Source organism: Calliphora vicina, chromosome 5 (assembly GCF_958450345.1).
Source record: "Calliphora vicina chromosome 5, idCalVici1.1, whole genome shotgun sequence".
In the NCBI taxonomy this organism is placed as follows: Eukaryota; Metazoa; Arthropoda; class Insecta; order Diptera; family Calliphoridae; genus Calliphora; species Calliphora vicina.
The window spans coordinates 30427995-30447957 of record NC_088784.1 but is presented as its reverse complement, the minus strand read 5'-3'; the positions used below and the strand labels follow the sequence as shown (position 1 = coordinate 30447957).

General features: G+C 29.4%; 2 protein-coding genes across 4 annotated transcripts in view; one reads left to right on the top strand and one right to left on the bottom strand.

Annotated features, from left to right (window-relative positions):
* Positions 1-13478, top strand: part of LOC135960160 (sodium-dependent nutrient amino acid transporter 1) — a 37555-nt gene extending 24077 nt beyond the window's left edge. The window contains exons 1-7 of one of the 3 annotated variants that reach the window (XM_065511387.1): positions 2350-2470; positions 2748-3171; positions 11362-11653; positions 11731-12001; positions 12069-12539; positions 12612-12888; positions 12952-13478. In XM_065511387.1, coding sequence (XP_065367459.1) covers positions 2793-3171; positions 11362-11653; positions 11731-12001; positions 12069-12539; positions 12612-12888; positions 12952-13196 — 1935 coding nt within the window. In that variant the 5' untranslated portion in view covers positions 2350-2470; positions 2748-2792 and the 3' untranslated portion in view covers positions 13197-13478. Of the gene's footprint in view, positions 1-2349; positions 2471-2747; positions 3172-3329; positions 3643-11361; positions 11654-11730; positions 12002-12068; positions 12540-12611; positions 12889-12951 lie in introns of those variants that run through there. The other 2 variants (XM_065511385.1, XM_065511386.1) reach the window with 2 other exon arrangements.
* On the bottom strand, positions 13386-18959 carry Pgls (6-phosphogluconolactonase). The gene is made up of 3 exons (XM_065511388.1): positions 18721-18959; positions 18150-18640; positions 13386-13616 (listed from the first exon to the last, which is right to left on the bottom strand). The coding sequence occupies exons 1-3, from the start codon at positions 18836-18838 to the stop codon at positions 13515-13517; spliced, it is 711 nt and encodes a 236-aa protein (XP_065367460.1). The 5' UTR covers positions 18839-18959; the 3' UTR covers positions 13386-13514.
* Positions 18960-19963: the final 1004 nt, after the last annotated feature.

Sequence of the window (19963 nt, the reverse complement as noted above, 5' to 3'; positions counted from 1 at the left end):
GGGAGAAACCCAAGTTTTATTACTTTTTTGTATCCCAGATCTGAGTTTGGGTACTTTTTTCGTATCCCTTATTCCAGAAAATTCAAATCGATTTTGTAACATTTTTTAAAGTTTATACGTTCAAAATTGATCCCTCTGTTGTTACTTTTTTTACAAAAATATATTTTTTGTACCTCTATTAATAAAGAATTTTTAGCGTAGTGGCACATGCTTGGTATCCGATAGTATTTTATAAAGCTAAATTTATAATGGATTTGAATTAAAGACAAATTGAATGATTCTATCAATACGTTTAAAGTACTAAGGAATTTAACATATGAATTAATTCGTAGTGAATGCTTTAATGGAATAGTTAAAATTAATTCTTTTGAACCTTTGATCTAGAGCAGAGCTTCGAATTACTTAATTCACCAAAAGCATAATTTAAAATTCATAAAAAAACTCTTTCCATAAAACCATTCCCAATAAACAAATTCATTCAAAGACTTTTTTATAATAGAATTCATTCATTGTTGAATTAATTCTTAATGAAAATAATTCTTAATGGTATTCATTAAACCTTTTCATGATTAAATGTTTGTTAATTCAAATCTAATATAATTTAATCGTTTACAAAATGAATTGAAAACATTTTTGTAAAGCTTATTTGTAATATAATTGAATTGCAGAAACATTTAATGATTCAATAAGGAATTAATTCTAAAAAGAAAGAATTCTGAAAGAAATGAACTCAATACATTTGAAGTATTAAGGAATTAGTAATGAAAAATATTTCCTAAAGCTAATTTGAATTGATGAAAAATTGAATTGTAATGAACTTAAATTTAAAAGACAATTTGAATAATTCAATAAGGCATTAATTCAAATCAAGCATTGAAAGCATTTTTGTAAAGCTAATTTGTAATGGAATTGAATTGAAGAAACATACACATTAGGAATTTAGCTTATGAATTAATTCGCAATGAATGCTTTAATGAAATATTTAAGAGATAAAATTTAATATGATTTTAAAATTAATTTAACAAATGCATTCAGTACGTTTAAAGTTCTAAGGAATTTGGCCTAAGAATTTATTCGTATGATTCATCCAACATGATATGATTTTGAAAATTCAATTACGAATTCTTTCATTTATTCATTATTTGTTTTTAATCCTTTACAAAATAAATTGGAAAATATTTTCTAAAACATATTTGAAACAGATTTAAATTGAAGAAATATTAATTGATTCAATAACTTATTACAAAAAGCTAAATTGTAATGAATTTGAATGATTCAATATTGAATTAATTCTATAATGAATAAATTCTAAAAGAAATAAACATTTGAAGTAAATTCTAAGTAATTTAGATTAAGAATTAATTCGTAAAGAATGCTTTAACGTAACTGGTAAAATATCAAATTTGATTTTAAAAATATTATTGAGTATTATTCTTTCGAACCTTTAATCTAGATTCTAGAGGGACACATTAACTATACTTTCACCGAATCATATTAAGAAGACTAGCAAGTTTTTCGTAGACCGATATCGTTAAAATTATATTTCATTCATAACACTCCGTCTTGACGAGCCATTCATTTATTGTCAGCACATGAATTTGTCTTGTGTGGACAAGGCTTTTAGATGTTATATTCTGGTTCGAACAACTTTGTCAGAACATTTATTTTTACAACGATGTCTGCCATCAAATGACATTTTCACACAAAAAATTACAAAGAAACTTACATATGAACAGGAACGTCGACACGTCTTCCCCACACAGAAGAACATGCATTTACATATATCAGTAATTCTGACAATGTTTTGTTCTGATGCGCACAAAACGATGTCTCCTCAAGACGTGGGATAATATGAGTGTGACATAATATTATGTTATTAAATTCCAGTTTTAACACTTTTACGGTACTGTCATAAAATAGTTGGTTTTAAACTTGATCTAATTTCTATTTACAACTGGCATGATGAAATAAAGAATAAAACTAACATAATATGACAAACAACAAGTGCGAGCACACTGCCATTTTTATGGTGGGGAGAACTATAAAAAACCAGATTGTGTTTGCGAAAAGTTTTTTTTTTTATCGACATTTTGTCAAATATTGACACATCTATTAAAGTTTGTTTTTTATATATTTTCCTCGGGAATTTTTATAATTATAAACAAAACAAAGAAATTTTTAAAAGTCGGCAATTAAAGTGTTAATAAATAATAAAATAATAATAATAGTAATTGAACTAAAACGTAAATAAACACAAATGAAATATTTAGCTATGTACCTTTACGATCTGTTTTTGTTTTAAGTTTGCTGGGAAAGAGGATAGGGCGGGAAGTTTATGACAATTGTTAAAATGAGATAATTGTGACAAGACAAGCGAAAGTATTAGACCTTATTTGTGGGAATATATTTTTCTTTTTGAAGAGTTTATGTTAAGCAGTATTCAAGAACACACGCAACGGATTTTCGAGACGTAAATCACAATTATAAAATTCTTAAATAAGTTTAAAAAATATATTTAAATATCAATAAATAAAATTTGCTCAAGCAAAGTGCATATTACAATACAGTTGTAATTCCATAAACACTTCAAAATATGCAAATATGGTGAAAGTGAAGTTAATATTTTTGAATTCGACTTGTTGTATTTAATGATAATTTTAATAATAAGAAAATTCAATTAATATAAAATGGTTCCAATTAAATACAAGTTTATTAACCTTTCAATATTTGTTTTTAATTTGTTGCAGACTTTAAGGAATCACCTTAATTAGTCTCTCTCACACACACAGATCATGACAACACCCCACGAGAATCCCGCCTTTGTTGGAGATGATGGCCGTGGAGGCATAAGCAAAAATAATGTCGAAGTGGGACGCTCTGTAAGCACAGATAATAATGATCCACTACCTAAAGATAAATCCATGCCAGAACGTGATACCTGGGGCAAAGGTATTGAATTTCTACTCTCCTGCATAGCCATGTCCGTGGGTCTGGGTAATGTGTGGCGTTTTCCCTTTACTGCTCTCGATAATGGTGGAGGAGCGTTTTTAATACCCTATTTAGTGGTGCTGTTTCTAGTAGGTAAACCTATTTACTATTTGGAAATGATTATAGGACAGTTTTCCAGCCGTGGATCTGTCAAGGTATTCGATTTATGTCCAGCCATGAGAGGTAAGCAATATAATTTTGATTGATTGATCTCTATCATAAACTCATTTGTGAAGTCTTCAATGTCTTTTATTCTATACTATTGTTTTGTCTATTTCTCAATTTCATTATTTATTTATTCCTATCCCGTGTGACCATTTGTTAATTTGTCAACTGCTTAGGTGTTGGCATTGGTCAAATTGTTTCCATTTCCATGGTCACCACTTATTATGTGGCCATTATGGGCATGACAGTTCGCTATTTATTCGAATCTTTTAAATCACCCCTACCCTGGACCCAGTGTAGTGATTCATGGAATGCTGTTTGTGTTGCATCTGCTGAGGTTAATACTGCTGATTTTTTGTATAGTGCCAGCAATAATTTGTCCTCCACTGTTTCCCCCATTACCCTAACGAATGTGTCATCTGTCCTAATGAATAATGTCACAAGTCTAAGTAGTATACAACCTAAATCTTCAGCAGAATTGTATTTTATGTAAGTGTTTTGTGTTTGTTTGTGCATGATTTGTTTAGTATTAATATTTGAATTATATTATTGTTTGGGATTCTGTATTTTAACAAATTGCATGTTTATTCTTAATCACGTTCTAATAGATAAGTTTGCCATCATTCATCATCATTTATTGAAATTTTTTAGTTTGTAATATTTTAAAACTAATTTTAGGCAACAAAATTTATATTTTACTAATATTTAATGCTTTTATTTCATTTATGTGTTCATTTATAACAAACTTAACCGCCATAAATTAGTCCACTCAGCGAAAAATTTCATTGTCTCGTGTGGACGATTTCATGTCGATGTTAGGTTCTCGTTCGAATAACGAATTTTCACACAAAACTACGGAAAATTTTAAAAAAATTATAAAGAAAACCAGTAAGAAAGTATAGTCGGTCCAGTCCGACTATATAATACCTTACACCGAGTATATGAGCAAATTATGGACCGATCAAAAACAAATTAGCATGATCTTTGTGCATATTAAACTTATTTGAGTTAAATTTAATCTCGATATTAAACTTGTAAAATATTTCTGGAAGTGGGCCTTATATGGGAGCTATGACTAATTATTAGAGTGTCCAAAAAACCAGCAAATTTAAAAGACCGGTTTCCGGTTTAACTGAAAAAGTGTGTTTTTGAAAAAATCGGTTTCGATTATTGTCTTTTAAATAAACCGATTAAGCGGTTTCAGTTTTTGTCTTCAAAAAAACCGGTTAACCGGTTTATATTAAATTTTTATTTAATGTAAATTTAGAATTTTTGAATTCTTTATGCAATTATTTTATATCATTTACAAAATGTTGTCTAATGCTACAATTTTCTATAAAATAAATCAATATTTTTCAAAATGGTATCAAAGTTTTTCATAAATATGTTTGAATGAGCTTTAGAAAATATATTTCATTAAAACCGGTTAACCGTCATACAAAAACCGGTTTGTCAAAAAACCGAAAAGTTATAAAAACCGAAACCTGTGGAGTTTACAAAGATGAAAAAACCGGTTGACCGGTTTTCGGTTTTGGACACTCTACTAATTACAAGGTTTACATGGTCAGCCAGTCAACAGAGGGATGGGGAGGGACATCGCATAATCGATTCAGAAAGTGATTCTAAGTCGATACTTTAAGGTGGGTGTTAGATTACTATTTTTGGGCGTTTCAATAATCAGAACACTTTAAAAAGTAGTTATTTTATGCACCAGAAGAAATTTATTGGAGAGTTATCGGATGAAGGTTTGTTTACAAGCAATCGGTTATTGGACTGTCTATGAGATGTCTTTTTAACTAACTATGTGAGGTCAATTAGCACCCGTACATGTTAAAACAACTAGTTATGTAGGTGATCAACTACCAGTTAGGTAGCTAGTAAGCTAACTGACTCTATGTAACTGATATGTGAATCCAATGCATTGACTACTTTGGACCAGCTAATAATGCTATGTTCACACTTGGGCTTTTAAACGCGTTTAAGCAAAATTTTGATTAAGTTAATCAAAGCCGTTCACATTACATTTGAGATGATTAAGTTGACACTAAAATGATTAAGTTGACAAATAAAAAACAACAAATTTTTATTTCTTTAAGACATTAAATATGGAAATAAATACTTTATTAAAGATACCAGCAGATTATTTTAAACTTTTTAATTATGAAATTGTCAACATTGATGAATTATTTAAGGTTTTTTAAGGAAAAAAAAACTTCTGTCAAAATTTATTTATCGGTACTACTAAAAGGTGGCCGAAGCTACATCATCATCAGTTTGAGGTATGTTCAGTTGATCCTACGTGATTAATGAAGTGATTAAGATTTAATCATGTCAATTTGAAGTGATTAACAAATCATTTAAATGTATGGATAATCATCTCGATTTTGAAGTGATTAGAGCTTAATCACGTTTGAGATGATTAACTCTGCAAATGTGAACATAGTATAACAGACAGTCTCATTGTTACCCCCTAACCCCCTGCTTAGGACATGTACGTTTTAAAATATCTAGACACGTAGCTAGTTATGTACCTAGTTGTCACCCTAAAATATAGATAAAATCATTAGATCCCGACAGTCTCCTAAAACTGCTGGGTATGAACATGAACATCGACACGTTTTCTCCACACAGAAGAACATGAACAAATTTGTGTTCGTAAGTCTGTCGACGATTTGTTCATGTGAGTACAAAACGATGGCAAGATTTGCTATAACAATCTATTGTCATCATAAGATTATCTATAGACATCTATTGCCAGCAGTAGATTTTTTACAGAAATCTTTTGCCAACAGAAATTTTTCTTTAGAAATCTAATGCCAGAACTATGTTTTCTATAGAAATCTATTGACAGCAGTAGATTTTCTATAGCTATATATAAGTTTGTCATTCCATTTGTAATTTCCACAATAAAATTTTCCGACCCTATAAATTATATATATTCTGGATCCTTATAGATAGCGGAGTCGATTAAGCCATGTCTGTCTGTTGAAATCAACTTTCCGAAGCCCCCAAATAACTTACATACACGATTCATACATCAATATCTCCGGAATTCTTCCGGCTTGATTTTGATTTTTGACCTATTTTCTGACCTATATCTGGATTACTAAGTCATTAATATAGACAATATGGATATCTAATGATAGATATTTCAAAGACCTCTGTAACGACGTATATAAGACCATAGTAAGTTGGGCCTACAATGGGTCAAAATGGGAAAAAATATTTTTAACCCGAATATTTATTTTTTTCACCAAAAGTTTTTTTTTCGATAAATATAAAAAAAAAATTTACAAACAAAAAAAGTTTTTTTTCCAAAAAAAAATAAAAAAAGAACAACTTTGGAAAAAAAAAATAAATTTCTTTTACCTAAAAATATTTAAAATTTTTATTTAGATGTATAATTTGATGAAGGGTATATAAGATTCGGAACAGTCGAATATAGCTCTTACTTGTTTTCAATTACAACATTTTCCAGAATTCATGTAGAACTTTTAAGATTACAAATTAAAATATACAAAAATTATCAGTACATTAATCAGTTTTTTTCGTATAACAAGCTATTGGAATTAATTTTTGTTAGTTATGTATTATGATTTTGAAAGGCAATCAATCTTTTTAATTTACAAACTGTTCAAAAACAAAATCTTGTAGCCATGTTGCAAATTTGTCAGTTAATGATCTTCGTTGCTCGGTTAGATTTGAAATTGTATTCGAATATAAAATTTTTGAAATTGTATTCGCAAAATGTTAAACACATTTAAAATTATATTAAATCCATATTTATAACATTTATAAAATCTGTTAAACAATTTAAGAAATTCGACTAGGAAGTCGAATTTAAATCATTAATTCTCCAAAAAAAATCTCTTTCATAAAACACTTGTATTCACAGCCTCAAAGTTCAAATGATCGCAAATTCTCCATCATAATAATAATAATAGTGTGACACAATCAATCAATTATCATCAATCTTTTAATAGTTGTCTACTTTCAACGTCCAATGAAATTGTCTGACTCAACATTTTGCAAAACTTGCAACATTCTATAGTTTCATTAATTGTTAAATTAAAAGCAATTTAATTTATTCGTTAAAAGATTTTTTTTGTTCTCTCTTTTCCATAAAATACGACCAACAAATAAATCATCAGCAAATTATCTTCAAAAAGTACTATAGATAGTAATAAAAAAATAATAATATTGAACTATGGAAAAAACATGTTGACGTGATGTGTTGACACTTTCATTTCGAATAGGTTTGAATATTGTATAAACAAATTTTTAACAAAAACGTTTGATTTTTTTAACTACATTTAAGACACGAGACAATCAATTATTATAAAAAAATTGGCTATTAATTTAACAACAACCCAGCAATTACAAGACTGAAAACAAATTTAACTGGAATGTTTAAATTATACAAAGTGTTGGAAACTTAATAATTCATTTTAGTTTAATATTTTAACTATTTATGAATGAACTTGAAATTGAGCACTAAAGTGTGAAAATTTAATAAACTAAAAAACTTATTTGTATAATTAGTAATTATAAGCTAAACTGAACTGTAATAATAATTATGAAAATATTTTGTTGAATTTAAAATAAGCTTAAAAAAGCCAATTGTATTTGTTTAATCAGCTTAACAAATTATCGAATAATTGGTCACATCTAAACTTCTAATAGCAATCTAACGTAAACTCTTAATTATGAAATATTTCGCTAGATCTATAGATTTCCTATAAAAATCTGCCGGTATGTTTAGATTTTCTTTAGGAATAGTTTGCAATATTTTAATTATATAAAAATATAAAGCCAGCTCTAGATTTGTAAAGATTATCTATCGCCAGCAGAACATTGTCCATAAAAAATCTATTGCCAATACTAGATTTTCTTTAGAAATCTATTGCCAGCTCTATATTTGCTATCGAAATCTATCGTCAGTACAAGACCTTTATACAAATTTATCTAATTCCAGCACTCGATTTTCTATTGAAATCTATTGCCAGCTCAAGAATTCTATACCCGCTATACATTTTTTATAGAAATTTGTTGCCAGCAGTTAATTTCCTATAAAAATTTGTTACCAACACTCGATTTCTTACACCCGTCGTGACTAGCCATCAATTTGTTCACTCAGCTAACAATTTTGTGTGTGTATATAAATTTGTCTTGTTTGGAAACCTTTTGTCAATGTTATGTTCCTGTCCACACTATATAAATTCATGTGTGGACAAGAAATTGTCCGCTAAGTAAACAAATATATGGTCAAGATGTTGGGTTATTAAAATCTATCGGTAATAAGAAATCTATCTCCAGTTCTAAAATGTTTATAGTATTTTACTGCCAAAACTAGATTATCTATGTATAAGCCAGAGCTGTAAATGAATCATTCATTTTTGAATTAATTCGCGAATCATTCACACAAAAAAAAAATAATAGAATGAAATTTGAATCAATTTAAATGAATTTGGTAAAAATTAATTGCAATTCGTTTCCAATTCATTTGAATTGATTTTGAATTAATTCAAATGAATTAGAAAAAAGAATTAGCAATTCATTTGAATTGAATTCATTTCCAACTCATTTGAATTGATTTTGTAAGTAAATCTACAGTAAGCATCACTGTCGTTTTGTCATTCAACTAATTTTTTATGTAAAATACAGAAAGCATTCCAACATTGTTATTTTTCCTGATTTTTGATTATTTGTAGAAGATAGTTTTATTTTTTTGAAATAAATATTAGCAAAAAGTTTGCCGTTGGGTGGTCGTGGGTCACAAAATTTCAAAAGTTGGTTTTTTAATTTTTAGGAACAAAAAAATTTTCGAATTGTTTTTTAAAAAAAAAAATTTAAATTTTTTTTAATATTTAGCCAAAAAAAATCTTTTGGTGAAAAAAAAATTCGGGTTAAAAAATATTTTTCCGATTTTGACCCATTGTAGGTCAAAATTACTATGGTCTTATATACGTCGTTGCAAAGGTCTTTGAAATATCTAAAAATAGATATCCATATTGTCTATATTAATGATTTAGTAATCCAGATATGGGTCAAAAATAGGACAAAAATCGTGGTTGTCCTGGTTTTTCGTTATATCTCAGCCATTTGTGGACCGATTTTCTCGATTTTAAATAGCAACCGAGCAATAAGAAATCTAACGCCCGCTATAAATAGCCTATAGAAACCTATAACCAGCAGTATATTTCCTATAGCAATCTAGATTTCAAATGTCGGCACTCGATTTTCTATAGAAATCATTCGTCACTACTAGATTTCTTATAAAATATTTTGGTAATAAGAAATCAATCGGCTGCTGCAAATTTTCTTAGAAATCTAGCGTCAACTCAAGAATTCTATGACATAAAAATGTGAGATTTTTTAAAATTTTTAGCTTTTATTTTGAAATATTTGTACAATTTAATTTTATTCAAAGTATTGGCCATTGTTAGCTATTTCCATCCTTCTGGCAACATATGGATTCCTAGCCAAAAGAACTTCTCATCTATTGAGGTCAAGAACAAATCAAGCCAATATCGGTTAATCTGTTCCAAAATGAAGCGTATCCCAGAGAGAGCGTTTGGCATCGATTGAAACAAATAGTAGTCGGACGGAACACGGTCTGCTCTATAAGTTTCGCTTCAAACGAATCAGTTGTGTTCGGTACAAGTTCCCTGATCAGATTTAAGCAGCTCATAATATAGGACCCTTTGCCCCCACCAAAAACTGAGCATTACCATATCGCCATGAATATTTGGTTTTGGTATCGATTTGGTTGGTTGGTCGGTCTTCAAATAAGATCTCTTACTCTTCGGGTTATCTAAATGAATAAATTTTTCATCACAAGTAATGATGCTTAATAGCGTTCAATCAGCATTTCGGCCATGCCAAATCGTAGGTATTTATGCTTCAATTCGCATGGTATCCAATTACTCTGCTTTTGGATGAATCCGAGCCAGCTATTTTTGAGTTTTATAACAATCTTAATGGAGGACTGCCGCCAACTTTGTGGCTGACCATGACAAAATCTTCTGAACCGAACAAACCATCTTTCACACATTCACCATAAGCTTTGGTTAACAATCGGTGTGATTCAGCGGCATTTTTTTCAAATTAACGAAGCAAAAAAACTTTTTCGTTTACACTATGTTATGTTCAATAAATAAGTGGAAATTGCCATCTGGCAATTTATTTCCAAACTAAATTTTCAAATTTAGCATTTATAATTACATCAAGGCTAAACATTAATTAAATAACACTTTATTTTTTGAGTCATGGAAATATAACCATATACGGACACCTCTACGCGATAAAAGACCAGTTTTGTCCAAAGTCATGCACTTTTTTTATGGGCCCCCAAAGATTTGGTGCAAAAAAGTAATCATTTTCTCAGGCTCATATCTTGCAAACAGTTTGGAATTTTGATTTACTCTCTGAGGCAAAGTTATAGCCCTTATCATAATAATCAAAGAAGCTTCATCTTCAAGATCAAAATCGCAAAAGAACTTTAAAAAATTCGAAATAAATATTTTTAAAGCTGCCTAAAAGTATGTTTTAGTTTATTATAATTTAATAGTTTATGGCCCAAAACATTTAATTCCTTTAGTTTTTTCTTAGTAACTTATATTGACCTACCAAAACGGTGTTAAGAACAATTCCTAGGAAGTTCATATGTTCTAGAAAGTTGTTTATTGAGATCTTAGGTACATTTTTGTAGTTGATTGTCTCCTTGAATTTTGAACGGTTTGCTACCTATGGACCTGAACAGGGGAAAATGGTAAAAAAAATCGAATTTTTTTTAAAGTTTTTGCGATTTTGATTTTGAAGATGAAGTTTTTTTGAACTTTATGAGAAAATGATCACTTTTATGCAAAAATTACATCTTAGGGCCCATAAAAAAGTGCATGATATTGGGCAAAACTAGGAGATTGGTCTTTTTTTGGCCTTTTATCACGTAGTGGTAATTAAATTACTGTAAATACTAATACAATTCGTTAATAATTTATTTTAAAAATTTAGCATTAAATGTTTTTATGTTATTCGTTAGATTTTTATATTGTAATTACCTAATGGTTTTGGTTTTATGTTTTTCATTCTAACTTCTATCCATGTCATAACTAATTTCTTAAATTACTCTATTCATTACATCTTTAATTACACTCACCTGCATTTCCTGCATCCCCTTAATTCATCTGGTACAACTTTTATTTTAAGGTATTGGCGTAGGTCAAGCATTTATGGTTTATATGTTGGGCACTTATTATGAAGCGGTATGTGCCATTATTGCTTATTATTTGGTAGAATCATTTCGTGATCCTCTACCCTGGGCCAATTGTCGTCCAGAGTGGGGTAGCAATTGCATCGATTCGATGCCCACCGATAACAATGTGCTAGCAATGGTTGAGGGTTCGCAATTAACAAGTAAATCTTTGCGAAATTTAACAAATATTGGCAATTTTATGAGATCGAGTAATCGCACGATCTCAAGTTCGGAATGGTTTTTTGTGTAAGCAAGCTTTTTGAAAACTAGCTTTGGAATAAGTGGGTTTTAATATTTTTTATACTTCTTTTTTAAATAATTAGCAATGAGGTGTTGCGTGAGAAGCAGAATATAAATGATGGCATTGGTTTGCCCAACTGGGAGTTGGTTTTGGGTCTGTTCGTCTCTTGGCTGTTTGTGTTTGCCATTATCAGTCGGGGCGTCAAGAGTTCCGGTAAAGCTTCTTATTTCTTGGCCATATTTCCTTATGTTATTATGCTGGTGCTGTTGATAAGAGCGGTTACACTGCCCGGTTCCATAGATGGTATTATTTATTTCATTAAACCGGATTGGAGTAAAATTTTGGATCCTAAGGTAAGTTTCAAAATTAGTTTTTAGTACGTTTTAAGAATATTTATAATTCCCTTGCCTTTCCTTTTAGGTCTGGTATGCTGCTGTAACCCAATGCTTCTACTCCTTGTCCGTGTGTTTTGGCAACATCATTATGTATGCTTCCTACAATAAATTCGGTCATAATGTGCATAGAGATGCTACTATTGTTACTGGTTTAGATACTTGCACTTCCCTGTTGGCTGGCTTTACGATTTTTGGTATTTTGGGTCATTTGGCTCATGAAATTGGTACCGATGACATTGGCAGTGTGGTGAAAGGTGGCGCAGGTTTGGCTTTCATCTCTTATCCCGATGCTATTGCCAAGTTTAAGCAGTTGCCTCAAATATTTTCGGTACTATTCTTCTTGATGTTGTTTGTGTTGGGTATTGGTTCGAATATTGCCATGACTTCGTGTACCGTTACTGCCATCAGAGATAATTTCCCCAAGGCCAAGCAATGGCAATGCGCTTTGGGTATTGCAGTGGTTAGTTTTGCCATAGGTCTGGCTTATGTGACACCTGTAAGTCTTTTATTTTTTACCACTTTATTGATAACTCAATTAATGGTTTATGTGTGTCTTCTTTTTTCACAGGGAGGCCAATTTATTTTGACTTTGGTGGACTATTTTGGAGCTTCCATGATTGCTTTAGTTTTGGGCATTGCTGAGTTGTACGCTTTGGGTTGGATTTATGGTGTGGATCGTTTGTGCAAAGATGCTGAATTTATGATGGGACGCAAAGTTGGTCCTTACTGGCGTTGGTGTTGGGCTGTTGTTACCCCCTTGATAATGACTGTGATATTGATTTATTTCCTGTCCACTTACACACCTTTAACTTATAATGGCGTTCAATATCCCGATTGGGCTTATGGTTAGTAATTATTAAAATCTCTAATTTCTTTAATAAATCAATTTAAATATTTCCTTTTTTTAGCTATTGGCTGGACCATCACCTGCTTTGGTGTTTTACAAATACCCATCTGGATTGTAGTGGCTGCGATACGTGCACCCGGCTCCACCTGGGGTGAAAAATTACGCAACTCCTTTAAACCCAAACATGACTGGGGACCCACCGATCCTTTGCTAAGAGAGCAATACAATAAAGAAATTGACAATGAATCAATAGCTAATCAAGGTTTAGGTTGCTGGGGTTCCATAAAGAAAAACATATTTGGCTAATTTTATATTATAAAATCAGCCTTAAAGTATTACTTACTAACTAAAAAAGGACAAACTAATTAGTATAATTAAATTAAGCTAAAAGTGATTTAAGTTATTAAAAACTTGCCAAATGTTAATAGAAAAAAAGCAAATATTTTTTTAAACATATCTGTACTTACTACATAGATAAGAATATAAACTGTAATGTATTGTTGTATAAAAAATAGCTTTAATTTATTATAAAAAAGTGTATATAAGATATTTTTAATAATAATAAAAAAAACAAGATTTTTTAAACAATTTTCTACTGGATTATTCAACAATTTGTTGTGATACTTAAATATATTTGCCAGCCGCTTCATCAAGAAGACAATGGAGTTCATTGTTTAAGGGTTTCACCATACCAGCTGGTAAATTTTCCTTGTCTTTGAAAATGCGCTGAAAATAAAAATATTAGTTTAATTAGTATCTTCTTAATTTAGGCTATAGCATTTTTAAATTTGTTTATTTTTTACATGACATTTGTGTGGATTTCTAAATATGTCCGACATTTATGACCAATAATGTCCTGTTTCGGGAAGACGTTTCAATAGAGTACGAACTTGATACAATCACTTATCAAATTTCGTTGTCATCTTTGGTTATAAAGTTAACATAGAAAAAATTCAGTCGCCAGAGCCAAGATTTTTTATAGAAATCTATCGCTAGAGCTCAAGATTTTCTATAGAAATCCGTCGCTAGAGCTCAAGATTTTCTAAAAAAGAAAAGTTTCGCCAGAGCTCATGGTTTTCTATAGAAAGAAATCTATCGCAAGAGCTCAAGATTTTCTATAAAAATGTATCGCCAGAGTTCAAGATTTTCTATAGAAAACTATCGCCAGAGTTCAAGATATCTTATAGAAATCTATCGCTATCAATTCTATACTATAAATAAATAATCGGGTATGTGATGAAAAACGCTTTAGATGCAAAAACGAATTCAAAACGATGCGATGTGTTTGTTTGAATCGTTTTGTCATTTTAGTTTCAAATTCCAATTTGTTTCAAAGGGAAATTATCGAAATAAAATTTTCACATTAATTAAGGTAAACAAATGCAGAGTGGCTTATTTTGTTGTTTTTTGCTATAAACTTGATACGGAATGAAACAAAAATGGAATATGAAATCGTAATTCATCACAGCTACATAAATCGTTTTTGAGTTTGATTTCAGTTTTGAAAGCGATCGTTTTTCATCACATGCCTGAATATATTTGCAGACGACAAAACTCAGTATTCATACATTTTTTAAAACAATACTAAAACTTTTTATTTTATCAAATTTTACAGAAAAATGTCAATATCAAATACATAATTAAATATTTTGAATACTACCATGTAAACAAGAAATGTATTTTCAAAATGATTTCGGTTTGACGGCATCGATTTAATAATAGCGGTATTCACAATGTAGAGTACTTTCTCTAGCAAAGTAGAGTATAGCAAAAACCAAAAACAAAATTCATTAGAACTACTTTTTTATTTCTTTACACTTCTGCTTTCTAAACTATTTGAGGTAATTTTGTTTTTGATATTTCATGACATTTTATTTTTGTTTTGGAAATAAATTCCATATTATTTCTAAATAAATTTTATAGAAAAAAAAAAATATAATACAAAATAATGTGGACAAATCCAAAGAAAGAAATTAATCGTTCATTAATTCTGGTTTTAAGATGAGTAATTAATTATTTAGTAAATGAATTATTAACTTTTTCTAAATTATTTATAACAAATTGTATTATACCCTCAAGCTCTATCTACGTTTCCGTATCTTTGCTTAATCAAGTGGTCGAAAGTGATATCCTCAATATCACTTTCGACGACCGTTTCAAATTCACATACGCCATCACTTTCAACACCACTTTAATCTAAGTTAATATTTTGATTATTAACTGCGATTCACACCACGGCCGCCCCGTCATCTTTAGATCCTAAAATTTTTATTTCGAAATCAATTCTAAAATTATTCAGCCTTTTTTTTACTAAATAACAAATATTTTATTCCGTTGGTTCAAGTCCTAAATTAAACATTTTGAAATACTTGTTTATAGAATTATAACTTCTTGCAGTAATATTAATACATATATAATTATATGAGCTATCGGACCATTAATCTACAGTGATCGAAAGATTCCCTTTATCTTTAGTTATTTGTCGAATTTCAGAAACAATACAATTTTTGTAAGTCATTATTGCTTATTTAAATTGGGAATTATGAAAAATTTTAAATAATTTAATAAATTTAAATATATATGTACATTTATTCGTTTTATTCGATTATTCTACATAAAATTGTTTGAATTATTCGTTATTCGAAAAAGGCCATTTTTAAATTGTTCGAATAATTATTCGAACGATCATTACTCGAATGAATACCCTTTAATTTGTTTTAAAAAAATTTTGACACAATTTTGTATACAATTTTTTTAAAAAGTAGTGATAATTCAATTGTATTATACTACGTCATTTGATATTACACTTATGTATTTGTAAATGGCATAATGAAATTATGATGCCATCAGGAGGGTCGATTTAAAATTGTTTTTGAACAATATCTCGCAGATTTTCGAAACTATAATCTTTGAAATAAATCCGAAAGTACAAACTGATGAAAAAATATTTATGAAGGAAAACATAAAGTGGATTGATTATTCCACCGATCACTGTTTTGATAACAAAATGTCAGATTTTCAATATTAGGAACTTAAACTAGAACTCAAAAATATCAAAGTGTATTAAAGTTAGATTATTTTATATTTTGGTTTAAATAATCTAATTATTACTTCGCATTTGATCTTCAAGTCAAAACCCCACCCAAGATAACAATAGTGACTTTTTTCAAAATGATTTTTTTAGTACAATATGGAAAATCGAATGTATCTGGTCGAATTGATACAAATTTTACAAATAGCTATACAAAATAAAATTTGAAATATTCTTAATCATTTCTACAGTATTTTGTTTATATGTATATGAAAATTTGGCATTTTAACTGAATTTCAGTAAAATCTTCTTAAAATGAATTAGGAAATATCAGCAAACTTTAAGAAAAAATATAAATATATAAAAATAGCCTACAACCTTTTTTGAGTATATTTTGTGACAGTGATTTTTACTGAAAATCTAACATGTCTAACTAAATCTGATACATTTTATATAGATTTTCTGCCAATTAATAAACTATTCGAACTTTGGGATGTTTTATTTAATGACTCAATTCGAAATACATAGTACTTAATGAATCATTTTAGTACCACAGTTCTTTTTAAATTATATTTGTATTGGAAAAAGTGCTGAATATATCAGACATGGTATCTAACAAACCTTCGTTATTTTTAAAATAGGTGTGTTCGCGTACTTTCCAGTAAAAAATATCCAGTAACTTTATTATAAATAAATTACTCTCAATCTGAAAAATTGCAAAAAAAAAGTACGCGGACAAGAATTTGTAAAAATAAGTTGTATTTTATTATAAATTATAATTATAATTTTGATTATATGGACAAAAAATTTCCAGTAAAATATATCATGTTCTCAATCTACGAACTGCCACTTTTAACACTCAATTGCTCTCTCGTTACAAGTTTTTAAAAGTAAACGAACGGAATCCCGTAACTTCCAGTGATAATTTGTACAAATTAACAATTACGCGAACACTACTAATATTGCTCAACTTGTTAATTTTAATTATCTAGTTGCAAAATTAATACTCATAACTATTTTTTTAGATTTATTTTGAAAATTATGAAAAGTATCAAAATAGTTTCGACTGATCCATTGTGCCACTCAAAACGAAATAGTACCACAAATCCCATCATTGCTAGCAACAGATAGCCAGTTGGCAAAGAAGCATTATGGTTGAAATTTTTGTCACTCAACATAAGTTTTTCACCCACAACCGAAAAATTCGGTCATTAAGAATGAACTACATCCAAGGAAGTATAATCTGAGTTGACAAATTTCTATTTCGAAAAGACCTACGCATTTTTTTGAGATTAAATGTCTGATTCATAATCAATTTTTAAATTTCTTACAGGTTTATAAAACAAATTTTGTATGGAATTGTATGTATTTTTGTTTTATAAATCTTTTATAAAATTAAAAATTGATTATGAATAAGGTCGTTACTACGGAATTTTTAAGTCTTTTAATAAAACAATATAATTTATTGATTTAATACCGATTAAAACTACGAGTATGACAATTCCTTGGAATTCCAATAGGTCAATTGTCTATAATTAATTGTCAGTGGTATTCTTTGAATTATTACAGAGTAATTATAAGAAATGAACTTAAGCCAAATTAAAATGTACTTTCAAATTATATAAAACAATTACAATGTCCTATTTCCTGAATCCCTTAAATCATGTAGTAAAACTTTTATTTAAAGGAATTGGCTTGGGTCAAGTAACTGAATCGTTTCGACTACCATCGATGGTTGAGCGTTCGGAATTAAGATGCAAAACTTTGCAAAATGTAACAAATGTTGACAATCTAATGAGATCTAGAAATCGTACGATATCAAGTTCAAAGTGGTGTTTTATGTAATCTTGCTTTAGATTGAATAGGTTTTATTATTTTTAATATTGTACTTTTTTAATGAATTAGTTATGACGAGTTTCGTGAGAATCAAAATATAGCAAAAAGTATAAATATATCTAAAATGAATATCCATGAAATTAATTTTGGATTTGTTTTCATGGACTAATATTGTGTTTTACAAAGAACTAAAAAACAAAATACATGTCAGGAGAACAGATTTTTAATTTCCAGTTAACAATTATGTTTTGCGATCAGTTTTGAATGGACGAGTGGCTGCCCATGGAACCTAACCTAACAATCATGTTGTGATCTATGGCTTGAAAGTTTAAAAATGTTTATATCTCTTAATGGATGGACATGTTCTAGAAATTCGGACAATTTTAACTTACCTTAACAATATCGGCTTTACCCTCACCACACATGACAAACATGCACATTTTTGCATTGTTGATTAAAGGGAAAGTCATTGTGACTCGTTTGGCGGGTTGTTTAGGGGAATTGTCTATAGGAGCTACCAAATGATCTTTTTCCTTTAGCAACGGATGTTGGGGAAATAGCGAACACGTATGACCATCTGGTCCTATACCTAAAATCAGTAAATCAAATTGTGGTATATCGCCGCTTTTTAAGTCAAACTCTTTCAATATTTTTTCCTCGTAGTCTTGAGCACATTCTTTTAAAGTTCCATATATATCAATGCATACAAATTGTTCTTCTTTCAACGGAGTTTTGGTTAGTAAAGCTGTTTTATATGACCCACTATTTGACTCTTTATTGCCTTCGGATACAAATCGTTCATCGCAAAAGAAAAATTTGAATTTTTCGAAATTCACATCTATTTGGGTTAAGGCAGTGGCTAAATAATTGACAACTGAACCACCTGCAAAAAGAAATAAGCATGATCATTATTTGTTAACCTTTAATCGACAAGGTCACTTTCTAAATTTAAATTGCGCTCACCTGATACTCCTATACGAAACACGCCATTATTTTCAATTGCTTCATCGGATTTTTCCTTAAGCATTTTACCCAGCAGAGCAATGACCTCTTGTTCGTTTTTAACTTTGTGAAAATGCATTTTTATTAAAAGAAAGTTTAAAGAAACCTATCTACTTTTTACTATCACCGAAATTTTGTAAAAATAATGGCCGCTCTAATTGCAATGTGCAGTTTGAAAAACGTTCTTGAAGTGCTGCAGCACTTGAGTTTTGCTTTGACAATCAGCTGGATTTTGTTTTCCACAACATGTTGGTTTTAAAAGCTTTAATTGAAGAAGAGCTTTCATTGTAGAAAAATTCACAAATTAATTAGCTTTTACTGTATATCCCATTGAAAGACAACAGATGGCGCTATCAACAAAAAAGCTTTTTATTTTTGTGTAGTGGCTCCAGGGCTGCCAGACCTTTTATTCGCAAAATAATCCCAAAAGTTCTTAAATAAAAATTATACTATTAAATAATTATATGTATTCCGTATAAATAAAATTCGTGTGTATTTGTTATTATGTATTTATTTTGGAAAATTGTGCAACATTTATCTGTAGAAAAAATGCTTTCAGTCAAGCTTTTGTGCAAATGAACATTTTTATACCCACCTCAAAAATATATGGGGTATATTGATTTTGTCATATCGTTTGTAACATACCACAGTGGTTTAGAAACTTTTCTTTTTGGAAATAATTCGGTATCTTGGGAAGTATTGGAGATATTGTTACGAAATTTCACATGGTTTGAGCTGGTCTCAAATATTTAAAAAAAAGTCGCCAAAAATCCATTTATGATCCGTATGAGTACGGTAACAAATGTAGGTTATATCTATTAGTTGAAGAGATATTCATGTTTATTCATTTATTTTTTTTAATTTTCCTCGATCTTTGTATGCATACACAGCGCAACACATAAAATGCAAACTCATCTCATTGCTTTAGCCACATATTATCTCTTATAGTTTACGAGTTATTCGCATCTGAAAAGTAAAATTTTATTTTATTTACCCACCTTTGTCTGGTTTTTTGCTAATAACGGATCCAATTCTTTCCCGATTTTCTTGAAATATAATTTTTTGAATTAACAAGACGTATTAATAATAGTAGAATAGAATTGTTTAAAAACCTCTACAGAGTCAAAAGTTATGTGCATTCAAACTTAAAAAAAATAAAGAAGTCATCTTTTCGCAATTTTTTTCGAAAAAAGTACATACATTA